Below are 12,017 nucleotides of genomic sequence, written 5' to 3'. Positions count from 1 at the left end.
GGAGGTGTTGAGATGAACCGATGGGAGGTGGAAGTGTGGATTAACTGGGTGGAGGTGTACAGTAACTGCGTGGAGGTGTAGAGATGAACTGATGGGAGGTGGAGGTGTGGATTAACTGGGTGGAGGTGTAGAGATGAACTGATGGGAGGTGGAGGTGTGGATTAACTGGGTGGAGGTGTAGAGATGAACTGATGGGAGGTGGAGGTGTAGAGTAATTGGGTGGAGTTGGAGTTGTGGAGTAACTGGGTGGAAGTGTGGAGATGAACTGATGGGAGGTGGAGGTATGGAGTAACGGTGGAAGTGTGGAGATGAACTGATGGGAGGTGGAGGTGTAGAGTAACCGGGTGGAGGTGTGGAGATGAACTGATGGCAGGTGGAGGTGTAGAGTAAATGGGTGGAGGTGTAGAGTAACCGGGTGGAGGTGTGGAGATGAACTGATGGCAGGTGGAGGTGTAGAGTAAATGGGTGGAGGTGTGGAGTAACTGGGTGGAAGTGTGGAGATGAACTGATGGCAGGTGGAGGTATGGAATAATGGTGGATGTGTGGAGATGAACTGATGGGAGGTGGAGGTGTAGAGTAATTGGGTGGAGGTGTGGAGTAACTGGGTGGAAGTGTGGAGATGAACTGATGGCAGGTGGAGGTATGGAATAATGGTGGATGTGTGGAGATGAACTGATGGCAGGTGGAGGGGTAGAGTAATTGGGTGGAGGTGTGGAGATGAACTGATGGCAGGTGGAGGGGTAGAGTAATTGGGTGGAAGTGTGGAGATGAACTGATGGGAGGTGGAGGTATGGAATAACGGTGGAAGTGTGGAGATGAACTGATGGCAGGTGGAGGTGTAGAGTAATTGGGTGGAGGTGTGGAGTAACTGGGTGGAAGTGTGGAGATGAACTGATGGCAGGTGGAGGTGTGGAGATGAACTGATGGCAGGTGAAGGTGTAGAGTAATTGGGTGGAGGTGTGGAGTAACTGGGTGGAAGTGTGGAGATGAACTGATGGCAGGTGGAGGTGTGTAGTAATTGGGTGGAGGTGTGGAGTAACTGGGTGGAAGTGTGGAGATGAACTGATGGGAGGTGAAGGTGTAGAGTAATTGGGTGGAGGTGTGGAGATGAACTGATGGGAGGTGGAGGTGTAGAGTAATTGGGTGGAGGTGTGGAGTAACTGGGTGGAGGTGTGGAGATGAACTGATGGGAGGTGGAAATGTAGAGTAATTGGGTGGAGGTGTGGAGTAACTGGGTGGAAGTGTGGAGATGAACTGATGGGAGGTGTAGGTGTAGAGTAATTGGGTGGAGGTGTGGAGATGAACTGATGGGAGGTGGAGGTATGGAATAACGGTGGATGTGTGGAGATGAACTGATGGCAGGTGGAGGTGTAGAGTAATTGGGTGGAGGTGTGGAGTAACTGGGTGGAAGTGTGGAGATGAACTGATGGGAGGTGTAGGTGTAGAGTAATTGGGTGGAGGTGTGGAGATGAACTGATGGGAGGTGGAGGTATGGAATAACGGTGGATGTGTGGAGATGAACTGATGGCAGGTGGAGGTGTGGAGTAACTGGGTGGAAGTGTGGAGATGAACTGATGGGAGGTGGAGGTGTAGAGTAAATGGGTGGAAGTGTGGAGATGAACTGATGGGAGGTGGAGGTGTAGAGTAAATGGGTGGAGGTGTGGAGATAAACTGATGGCAGGTGGAGGTGTAGAGTAATTGGGTGGAGGTGTGGACTTAGCTCCTCTGTTAGCCTACTGTCAGAGGGCACATTGTTGGCGGGCTTTGTGTGACGCGCGCGGCCAGTTGCTGTGGAGACGGCAGTCACGTGATGCGCGGGTGGATGCTGCGGTTTGGGGGGAAAGTAGTGATGAAGCAGTGAGCGCGCGGGGGACGCTCGGATGGTTCTTCGCCCCCTGTCCGCGGAGCTCCAGCGAGGATGAGCGTGCGGATCCCTGAGGGGCTGCAGGAGCTGCTGGTCGGCTTCACAACGGAGGTTCTTCGGACCAAGCCCGCGGACCTGCTCCACTTTGCGGTGCAGTACTTTGAACGGCTCCGGGACTCCCGGGACACCCCGGTACACTCTCCACGCTCTCCTGTCCCCGACTGCACACCGAGCACCGCCTCCGTCACCGAGAGCAGCGGGGAGGAGGACTGCGTGCCCGGAGGTGAGCAGCGTGTGTTTACGGAAATAAGTTCAGCTCCGCTTCAGGCGGAACATCGATAACACCACCATCTTTACTTCTCCGCCCTTCCTTACTTTCTCCACAGAGTCCGTGATCCGCATCTTCACCAGGAGGGTCTCAGGTACGACCACCATCCGCTCAAAGTTACTTTAAACTTACCAAAAGTTTGTGGACACTTTTATGCTGCACTCATCAGCCATAACATTAAAGCCACCTCCTTGTTCCTCCACTCACTGTCCATTCTCTCAGCTCCACTCTCCACACAGGTCACTGTAGTCCACCTGATGCTCTGCATACTTCATTATCCCCTTTTCACCCTGTTTTTCAAGGGTCAGGACCCCCACAGGGCAGGTGTGAGTTGCAGTGACACTGACGTGGCTGGTGCAAATGGATCAGACAAAGCAGCAGCTGCTGGAGTTTTAAAAAATCCTCATAACCATTTTCCACCACAATAACTTTGGTTCTTGAACAGCTCTCCTCTTTCCACTAGTTTTGACTTTTGGAAACCAAGGATACGCCATCAGCAGGGGGCGCTGCAGGGGTGCACAGATGCAGCATCGCTGTGTCTGAGTTCAGAGCCGTAGATGAACGAATAGAGTCCAGTTTGATCCACTGTTTACAGCAGGCTGATTCTGAGGCGAAAAAAAGTAGTGAACGCTCCTTGAATCGTGCTAACAACAGAAACACACACAGACACAGCATTTTCCTGTTTTTGTTTCTTTTTATTTCCTGGTTTTCTTTCTAAATCAGAAATACGATTACAGGTCATTTCCTGGTTTACATTTTCCCACTTCAGAACCTCCACAGACCCGTTTGGTTCTCTGGTCTTTACCCAGAACACTTTTGAGGATAATAAAACACTCTGAGCTCTTTCTGGAGCTTCTTTATCTCCCCTTGCCCAAGGATGACTTCACGGTTCCCACTGAAGGACCCACTGCCTTTGGTTCCGGCTGGAAGCACACTTTTCTGGTTCAGGAACTAGACGTTTATGTTGGTGGAAACGCACAGATCTGTTCCAAATTAGGTTCAAGAACCAGAACCGAACTTGTTTATTTTCGGTGAAAAAGAGCTAAAAGTGTCGCTGCTGGTCTGAGAACAGTCCACCGACCAAAAACATCCAGCCGACAGCGTCCTGTGTCACTGATGAAGGACTAGAGGACGAGCGACACACACTGTGCAGCGACAGATGAGCTACTGTCTCTGACTCTACATCTACAAGGTGGACCAACGAGGGAGGAGTGTCTCACAGAGTGGACAGAGAGTGGACACAGGGTTTAAAAACTCCAGCAGCACTTGAGGTCTGTAAAGCTTTGTGCAAATATATCAGTGTGTGTGTGTGTGTGTGTGTGTGTGTAGTTTCTGCAGAACCCTACGATCCTGATGAGGATGAGGACCACAGGGAGCCCAGGGTGAGAGAGGAAGCTGATGCACTGTACTCTATCCCTCACTGAGGAAGATGTCTGAACCTTGCTGAGCGTCCCACTGTTACTCGTTTGTTTTGATTTGTTCCTCCAGGTGGTCCACGCCAAGACGGACGAGCAGAGGCAGCGTTTGCAACAGGCCTGCGGCCCCATCCTGCTCTTCAGGAGTTTAGACGCAGTGAGGGTTTAAAGTTACTACACTTCCTTACGTTACACTCAAAAACATGTCGACGTCCAAAATTATAAAAAGAATATGGCCACTTTATTCACTTTATAGATGTTTTATTACCTTTTAAAAATGTTAAAGTTCACAGTGCGCTGCAGAAAACGAATCAACAGAATCAACTCCATGAACTCAACCCGGCAACTCTCAGATGCTTGAAGAAATGATTCTTTGGGAGTCGGCTCCTTTTTACTAACTACTTTATATTCATTCATTCATTCATTCATTATCTGTAACCCTTATCCAGTTCAGGGTCGTGGTGGGTCCAGAGCCTACCTGGAATCATTGGGCGCAAGGCGGGAACACACCCTGGAGGGGGCGCCAGTCCTTCACAGGGCAACACACACACACACACATTCACTCACACACTCACACCTATGGACACTTTTGAGTCTCCAATCCACCTACCAACGTGTGTTTTTGGACTGTGGGTGGAAACTGGAGCACCCAGAGGAAACCCACACAGACACAGAGAGAACACACCACACTCCTCACAGACAGTCACCCGGAGGAAACCCACGCAGACACAGGGAGAACACACCACACTCTTCACAGACAGTCACCCGGAGCGGGAATCGAACCCACAACCTCAAGCAGCGGGAAACTGGAATGCACCAATTGCCTCATTGCCCTGACAACAGCAAACAGACGGAGCATTTCCCTGTTTTTTTTTCCTTTGTAATTTTTGGTTTTCAAATCATTTTATTAGTCTTTCACATTATTGGCTGAGGGCAGCCGTGGGGTTGAGGTAAGAGAAGCGAGCCTGAGGCGGGGGAGTCTCCGGTTCAGTCCCGGGACCGGCGAGAGAAAATTCATTCACAGCTGAAGTGCCCTCGAGCAAGGCACCTAACCCCCAAACTACTCCCTTAAACATTTTTGCGATGTTCACTGTATTTAGTTCAGGACTGACCTGTGCACGTTTCAGTGGGTGACATGTGTGTAGTGCTCCAGTCGTCCACTGACCTCTGCTGTGTCTGTAGCTGAATGCAGTGGGCAGCCCTTTTGGACGCGAGTTGTTGTCTGAAAAGTTGAAGATGTAGAGTTATTTATAATTAGGAACATCAGACATCAGGAGGGTTCCGTGCAGCGTCCAGTGTCCAGCGTGACGTCTGTGAGGCTACGGAGACCTCAGCAAGTCTGCGCTCACCTTGTTTGCTTTAAAGTCTTTGACTCTTTGACTGCGACTGAGTCCAGGTCTGAAATGTTTGTGCTTTCCACAGGAGCAGATGTCTCAGGTGCTGGACGCCATGTTTGAGAGACGTGTGGAGGTGGGAGAGCACGTTATCGACCAGGACGACGATGGGGATAATTTTTATGTTATTGACAGGTAGGGGTTTAAAAAAAAGGTGTGTGAGTATGTGTGTGTGTGTGTTGGAGTCTGAGAGCAGTGCTGCTGTAAATTTCAGACACCAGGAGAAATAAAGGTGAAAAAAAGGACTGTCACAAAAGTTTGATGTTACAGCGTCTCTCCTCGTGCTGAGACTCTCCATTACACAGGAACAAGCCTCTTTTGTAGAGAGAGACAATAGTGAAGCTCTAGAATAGAGCATATGCTCATTTATGCTATTGGACTCATCCTTGTGTTGTTCTAACACACACTATTGCCATGACACATGAGTGTGGTGTGTTCTCCCTGTGTCTGTGTGGGTTTCCTCCGGGTGACTGTCTGTGAGGAGTGTGGTGTGTTCTCCCTGTGTCTGTGTGGGTTTCCTCTGGGTGACTGTCTGTGAGGAGTGTGGTGTGTTCTCTCTGTGTCTGCGTGGGTTTCCTCCGGGTGACTGTCTGTGAGGAGTGTGGTGTGTTCTCCCTGTGTCTGTGTGGGTTTCCTCTGGGTGACTGTCTGTGAGGAGTGTGGTGTGTTCTCTCTGTGTCTGCGTGGGCTTCCTCCGGGTGACTGTCTGTGAGGAGTGTGGTGTGTTCTCCCTGTGTCTGCGTGGGTTTCCTCTGGGTGACTGTCTGTGAGGAGTGTGGTGTGTTCTCCCTGTGTCTGCGTGGGTTTCCTCCAGGTGACTGTCTGTGAGGAGTGTGGTGTGTTCTCCCTGTGTCTGCGTGGGTGTCCTCTGGGTGACTGTCTGTGAGGAGTGTTATGTGTTCTCCCTGTGTCTGCGTGGGTTTCCTCCGGGTGCTCCGGTTTCCTCCCACGCTCCAAAAACATACGTTGGTAGGTGGATTGGTGATTCAAAAATGTCCTCACAGACATTTACACGGAGCAGGACTCGAACCCACAACCTGGAGCTGTGAAACTGCGACACTGTGCCACCCAATATTTGAATTCTGAATTACAATTATACGCTACAGAATCAGGCTTTAAAACGTATTTTTCTTGAACATCTTTGAGTCCTGTTTAACACAAAGAACATCAAGCTGCCTGGACTCGTACTGTCCCGGATTCTGGAAACTGAAACTCTGAAACCCTTTCCTCTAGGGGGACATTCAGCGTCTATGTGTCAGCGGAGGGCGAGGAGAGGTTGGTGGGAATCTACAACAACCGCGGCAGTTTCGGTGAGCTGGCGCTGATGTACAACACGCAGAGGGCCGCCACCGTCATCGCCACCTCAGCTGGAGCTCTGTGGTGCTTGGTGAGTGAGACACTGGTTCCTCAGCTCCCTGTTCAGTTGGGTCTGGGTTTGATTGGGGTACTGTTCACATTTGAACCGATACAATTCTGAATTCGGTACAGGTTCCCAACGGTACCCTACAGAAACGTTATTCTGTACATGTTCGGCATTGAAGGATTTTGTATTTGGCAATGTTTATAAAGACCTCATAGACCTTAATACTACACTGAACGCGTGTGACTCTGGAACCGAAATGTGGCACCAATTTATTTCATATGAATCGGGTACTTGTTATTACCGACGTAATTTGGTCTGAACCCTTAAAAGCAGGGCCCCCCCTTCATCTGCCTCACAGTGGGTTGCTCCACTGCCTCCACCACCATCCCCAGAGTTGCCAGGTCTGTGTATTTTAAGTGATATTTGATATTTTTCATTGAAAATGCTCACAAATATTGGTCAGATGTCGCAGGCTGTTTTTGGGGCTTGTTTCTAAAGTAATAAACCTGTTAAATAACGAGAAGCCGACAGTGCGTCCTGCTGTTTATCTTCACTGTTTTTCTTTGAGAATCCGTTAGATGAGGTCACTATGCACTACGCCATCTACAGGTCATTCTTGGTATTACTGGTTGAACATACTACCTGTAGCCTTAAAACAACGGCACTTAGGATTTGTGCTTAAGATATTTTACTGTTTATTGTCCCCACAAAACTGAAATGAAATTCACGCTCCGACATTGATTCCCAGCCTTAGTTCAGTCTGTTTTCTGTGATTTAGGATCGAACGACTTTCCGAAGGATCATAGTCCGGAACAATGCCAAGAAGAGGAAGCTGTACGAAGGCTTTATTGAGTCCGTCCCGCTGCTGCAGTCTCTCAAAGTAGGCTTCTTTTCCTCTCACACACACACACACACACACACACACACACACACACACACACACACAAACACACACACATCTTTGCCTAGTGCTGGGCAGAGTTGTTGTTTGTTGTCTCACAGTTCAGTGTTGAGGCTCGTGCTGTAAACACAGTCCAGAGTTAATGGTGGGGTGTGTGTTTCTGATGTCTCTGCATCTGAGCCGTGCTCTGTTGGTATTCGGTGTGTGATTGTGTTCAGTGTGAAACAGAGCGGGGGATTCACTTTGGTCTGAAATGGTGTGGTCTTCACTAAAGTCAGAACACGTCCAAACCACAGACGCAGCGTTTCTCTTTGGTACGAGCCGCTCCAGTCGCTCGGTCCGCCTCCGTGTTCAGGTTCTCCTCCATGGTGCCTCCATGTGGCCGGTTGGACGGGGCTAAGTCACATGACTACAGCACGGTGGTGTGGGTTTAAAGGGACAGTGCATGAACACACAGAATTAACAAAACAAATGGGTGAACAGAATTAAAAGAACAGTCCATATAGTGGATAAAGGCAGGAGTACGTGGATTAGAAGAGTGGTGAATGTGAATTCTGATGAACTGCTCACTTGTTTACGGTCTGTGCTGCAGCCTGCGGAGAGGATGAAGGTGGTGGATGTTCTCTGCTGTCAGACGTTCAGTGATGGAGAGAGGATCATTGCGCAGGTTCATTTGACTCCTCTGTTGTTTACTCATTTGTGTTTGTGTTTGAAAAGTAAACAGGATGTGTGTGAAGGGCAGGTTGTGTCTGAGCATGGCTGGTAAAGTGTGTGTGTGTGTGTGTCGCTGTGTGTTCTCAGGGAGAGGGTGCGGACTGCTTCTACATCGTTGAATCAGGGAACGTGAGGATCACAGTGAAGAAGAATGGGGTGAGTTTCCACATCCCTGTGTTCTCTCTGTGTCTGTGTGGGTCTCCTCCGGGTGCTCAGCATTCCTCCCACAGTCCAAACACACACATGCTGGTGAGTGTGTGAAACTGTTCACAGGTGTGAGTGAGTGAGTGAGTGAGTGGGTGAGTGAGTGAGTGAGTGGGTGAGTGTATGAGTGACTGTGTGTGAGTGACTGGGTGACTGTGTGTGAGTGACTGTGTGTGAGTGTCTGGGTGAGTGTGTGAGTGACTGGGTGAGTGTGTGAATGTGTGAATGACTGGGTGAGTGTGTGAGTAACTGTGACTGTGTGAGGGACTGGGTGAGTGTGTGAGTGACGGGGTGAGTGTGTGAGTGACGGGGTGAGTGTGTGAGTGACTGGGTGAGTGTGTGAGTGACTGGGTGACTGTGTGAGTGACTGGGTGAGTGTGTGAATGTGTGAGTGAGTGTGTGAGTGATTGGGTAAGTGTGTGAGTGACGGGGTGAGTGTGAGTGTGTGAGTGACGGGGTGAGTGTGAGTGATTGGGTGAGTGCGTGAATGACGGGGTGAGTGTGAGTGATTGGGTGAGTGTGTGAGTGACGGGGTGAGTGTGAGTGATTGGGTAAGTGTGTGAGTGACGGGGTGAGTGTGAGTGATTGGGTGAGTGACGGGGTGAGTGTGTGAGTGACGGGGTGAGTGTGAGTGATTGGGTAAGTGTGTGAGTGACGGGGTGAGTGAGAGTTGAGGTGAGTTTGTTACTGTATTAAAATAAAGATTAAATATGAACAGTTTTTAAATAGTTTCTCTTTATTTCGGTCGTCTCCTCCGTCTGCTGTGTCCTCAGGTGGAGACGGAGGTGGCGCTGTGCTCCAGGGGGCAGTATTTTGGGGAGCTGGCTCTGATCACCAGTAAACCCCGGGCGGCTTCGGCGTACTGCGCTGGACCAGTGAGGTGTTTAGGTATGAGCCCTCTCCACGACTCCACGACTGCACAAGCTGGACCCTCCACTGTCTGCGGGGACAGGTTTATTCCTTTCAGAAACGGATGATAAACCCAATCTATAATTCTGCATCAAAACTACGCCGAATGCATTAGTGCAAACCCTACACTGCAGCCTGACACGCCCCGGTCCAGAAATGTAACTCTGCGTGCCTTAGACGCAGACCGCAGCCTGTGATTGGTCAGTAGTTAGAGGGACATTGTTGAAGTTGAACTGAAGAAGTACAAGAACATGAGCTCCTCTCCTCCTCCACACACAGAGACACAGACAGAGACCTCCTCAGACACGGGGTGGACATCAGGGACCAATACAAATGTAGAATAAAGGAAAAATACGTCTGTATCAGGAATAAAAAACGTGCAAAGAAAAACAGGACCACGTGGAAAAAGCATGCTGCTTTTTACATTCTTTATAGATTCTTTCCTGGCACCTGATAAACTCTGCTCTGTCCAAACAACAACACACTCCATAAATAGTGTACTTTAAAACCTACTCTACTACACCACTGCCTTGTGTTCTACAGAGTGTAGAGGAAGATGTTTGAGATTCACCCTAGTGGTGTGACGGTGTAATTGCAGGGCGATGCCAAGGCAGAAGTATAAATGGTCACCACGACGTAGGGCCCTTGTGTAGCGTACAGCGTAGGCTCTGTGTCGTATAAATCTGTAAAATCTAAAGCCTAACTACACACTAAGACTCATTTTATTAATGAACAGCTGGAATGTATTTGGGGGCGGCACGGTGCTGCAGCAGGTAGGTGTCGCAGTCACACAGCTCCAGGGGCCTGGAGGTTGTGGGTTCGATTCCCGCTCCGGGTGACTGTCTGTGAGGAGTTGGTGTGTTCTCCCCGTGTCCGCGTGGGTTTCCTCCGGGTGCTCCGGTTTCCTCCCACAGTCCAAAAACACACGTTGCAGGTGGATTGGCGAGTCAAAAGTGTCCGAGTGTGTGAGTGAATGTGTGTGTGTCTGTGTTGCCCTGTGAAGGACTGGCGTCCCCTCCAGGGTGTATTCCTGCCTTGCGCCCGATGATTCCAGGTAGGCTCTGGACCCCCCGCGACCCTAAATTGGATAAGGGTTACAGATAATGGATGGATGGATGGATGGAATGTATTTCTCTGTAAAAATAACTGTACCAGCCTCTGCTTAAAAAGTGAACTAATTTCTCCAAATTGTAAACATTCCTTTTTCATCGTGGTCAGTTCTCCTCTGCAGCGCCCCCTTCTGGTTCAACTCTGTTATATTAGGTGTTTATGGCATTTACAAAGACACATCACAGCGTGCGAATCAGTAAACATTTGGGCTGCTTTGTCTAGAGAGAGAGAGAAAGAGAGAGAGTGTGTGTGAGAGAGAGAGAATGTAATGAGGAGAGAGGACAAGAAATGGAATAGTGGAAAGAGAGAGTGTAATGAATAATGGAGGGGAGAGACAGAGAGAGAATGTAATGAGGAATTGAGGGGAGAGAGAGAGAGAGAGAGAGAGGACAAGAAATGGAATAGTAGAGAGAGAGAGGGAGAGAGAATCACTGGAACACACCCTGGAGGGGGCGCCAGTCCTCCTCAGGGCGTTAGTTTTGTTTATTTTTGAGTAAATAGACTCGTACTGCTCAGATAAACAGCTTTTTAAATCATTCTCTCTCTCTCTCTCTCTCTCTCTCTGACCCAGTGATGGACGTCCAGGCGTTCGAGCGGCTGCTGGGCCCCTGTAAGGACCTGATGAGGAGGAACATCGCGGGTTACGAGGAGAAGCTGGAGAAACTGTTTGAACCTGGCGCTCAGGAGGAGGTCCCGTCTCGGTCTGAAGACTAACACACCATCTTCAGCCTGAACTCGCAGCACTGCTTTATTTTATTATTTCACCTTTTAAGGGAAAAGTTATTTAAAAGTGTTCAATAATTTTTGATACATTTTTATTAAATCTTTCTATTGGAGTTAAATAGTTAGCGACGTCTGAAGAGTTCACTTCACTCTGTGCTAATTACACAAATTTAATATATTTTTTATTTTATATTTGACCTGTTGCTTGCTGTGAATGCTGTCATTTCACTGACCAGCCTCTGGAAGTGTGGACAACGCTGAGCTTTAATATTAAACGCAGTTCTTTAAACGTGTCTCTGTTGACTGCATTAATATTAAAGGATGCCGTTTGACCCTGTAGCGTTTACTGCAGCCCTGAGGGAATCTGCAGTTCTTCAGATCAGTCACAGCATCACTTCAGTGGCGTTCTATCGCTTTATTTCATGATGTTATCATGAGGTTTTTAGCTCTGAAATATTACTGGGTCACACCACAGCATCGTCTCTGAGGAACTGCAGTGACTTAACTGAACTCTCTCAGTAATCCAGAAATATTTAATAATAATAATATGTCTTCACCACGACCCTGAAGTGGACAAGCAGAAAAGAAGATGAATGAATGAACATGTCTTTAGCTTTTAACCCACCTGTGGCAGTGAACACACACACACACACTAGTGCTCTAGGGGCTGGGAACACACACACACTAGTGCTCTAGGGGCTGTGAACACACACACACACACACTAGTGCTCTAGGGGCTGTGAAAACACACACACTAGTGCTCTAGGGGCTGTGAACACACACACTAGTGCTCTAGGGGCTGTGAACACACACACTAGTGCTCTAGGGGCTGTGAACACACACACACACACTAGTGCTCTAGGGGCTGGGAACACACACACACACATACACACTAGTGCTCTAGGGGCTGTGAACACACACACACACACTAGTGCTCTAGGGGCTGGGAACACAAACACACACTAGTGCTCTAAGGGCTGGGAACACACACACACTAGTGCTCTAGGGGCTGTGAACACACACACACACACACTAGTGCTCTAGGGGCTGGGAACACACACACTAGTGCTCTAGGGGCTGTGAACACACACA

General features: G+C 49.1%; 2 protein-coding genes across 2 annotated transcripts; one reads left to right on the top strand and one right to left on the bottom strand.

The window, feature by feature from the left end:
- Positions 1-111: 111 nt before the first annotated feature.
- LOC136695088 (uncharacterized) lies at positions 112-1,752 on the bottom strand. The gene is made up of 2 exons (XM_066668902.1): positions 1,738-1,752; positions 112-1,671 (listed from the first exon to the last, which is right to left on the bottom strand). The coding sequence occupies exons 1-2, from the start codon at positions 1,750-1,752 to the stop codon at positions 112-114; spliced, it is 1,575 nt and encodes a 524-aa protein (XP_066524999.1).
- Positions 1,753-1,761: 9 nt separating this feature from the next.
- On the top strand, positions 1,762-11,199 carry LOC136694516 (cAMP-dependent protein kinase type II-alpha regulatory subunit-like). The gene is made up of 11 exons (XM_066668148.1): positions 1,762-2,147; positions 2,251-2,286; positions 3,522-3,574; positions 3,681-3,764; positions 5,030-5,136; positions 6,235-6,388; positions 7,143-7,244; positions 7,858-7,932; positions 8,067-8,135; positions 8,957-9,071; positions 10,774-11,199. The coding sequence occupies exons 1-11, from the start codon at positions 1,919-1,921 to the stop codon at positions 10,914-10,916; spliced, it is 1,167 nt and encodes a 388-aa protein (XP_066524245.1). The 5' UTR covers positions 1,762-1,918; the 3' UTR covers positions 10,917-11,199.
- The last annotated feature ends 818 nt before the right edge of the window (positions 11,200-12,017 follow it).

Source organism: Hoplias malabaricus, chromosome 4 (assembly GCF_029633855.1).
Source record: "Hoplias malabaricus isolate fHopMal1 chromosome 4, fHopMal1.hap1, whole genome shotgun sequence".
Taxonomy (NCBI): domain Eukaryota; kingdom Metazoa; phylum Chordata; class Actinopteri; order Characiformes; family Erythrinidae; genus Hoplias; species Hoplias malabaricus.
The sequence above is the reverse complement of the archived record's forward strand: the minus strand, read 5'-3'. Positions and strand labels throughout refer to the sequence as shown.

What these genes read in the sequence shown, in the direction of transcription:
- LOC136694516 (XM_066668148.1), top strand. Translation starts at nt 1,919, where the DNA reads ATGAGCGTGCGGATCCCTGAGGGGCTGCAGGAGCTGCTGGTCGGCTTC. An exon ending in AATTTTTATGTTATTGACAG is followed by an intron (nt 5,137 to 6,234) that starts GTAGGGGTTTAA and finishes CCTTTCCTCTAG; the next exon opens with GGGGACATTCAGCGTCTATG. An exon ending in TCACAGTGAAGAAGAATGGG is followed by an intron (nt 8,136 to 8,956) that starts GTGAGTTTCCAC and finishes CTGTGTCCTCAG; the next exon opens with GTGGAGACGGAGGTGGCGCT.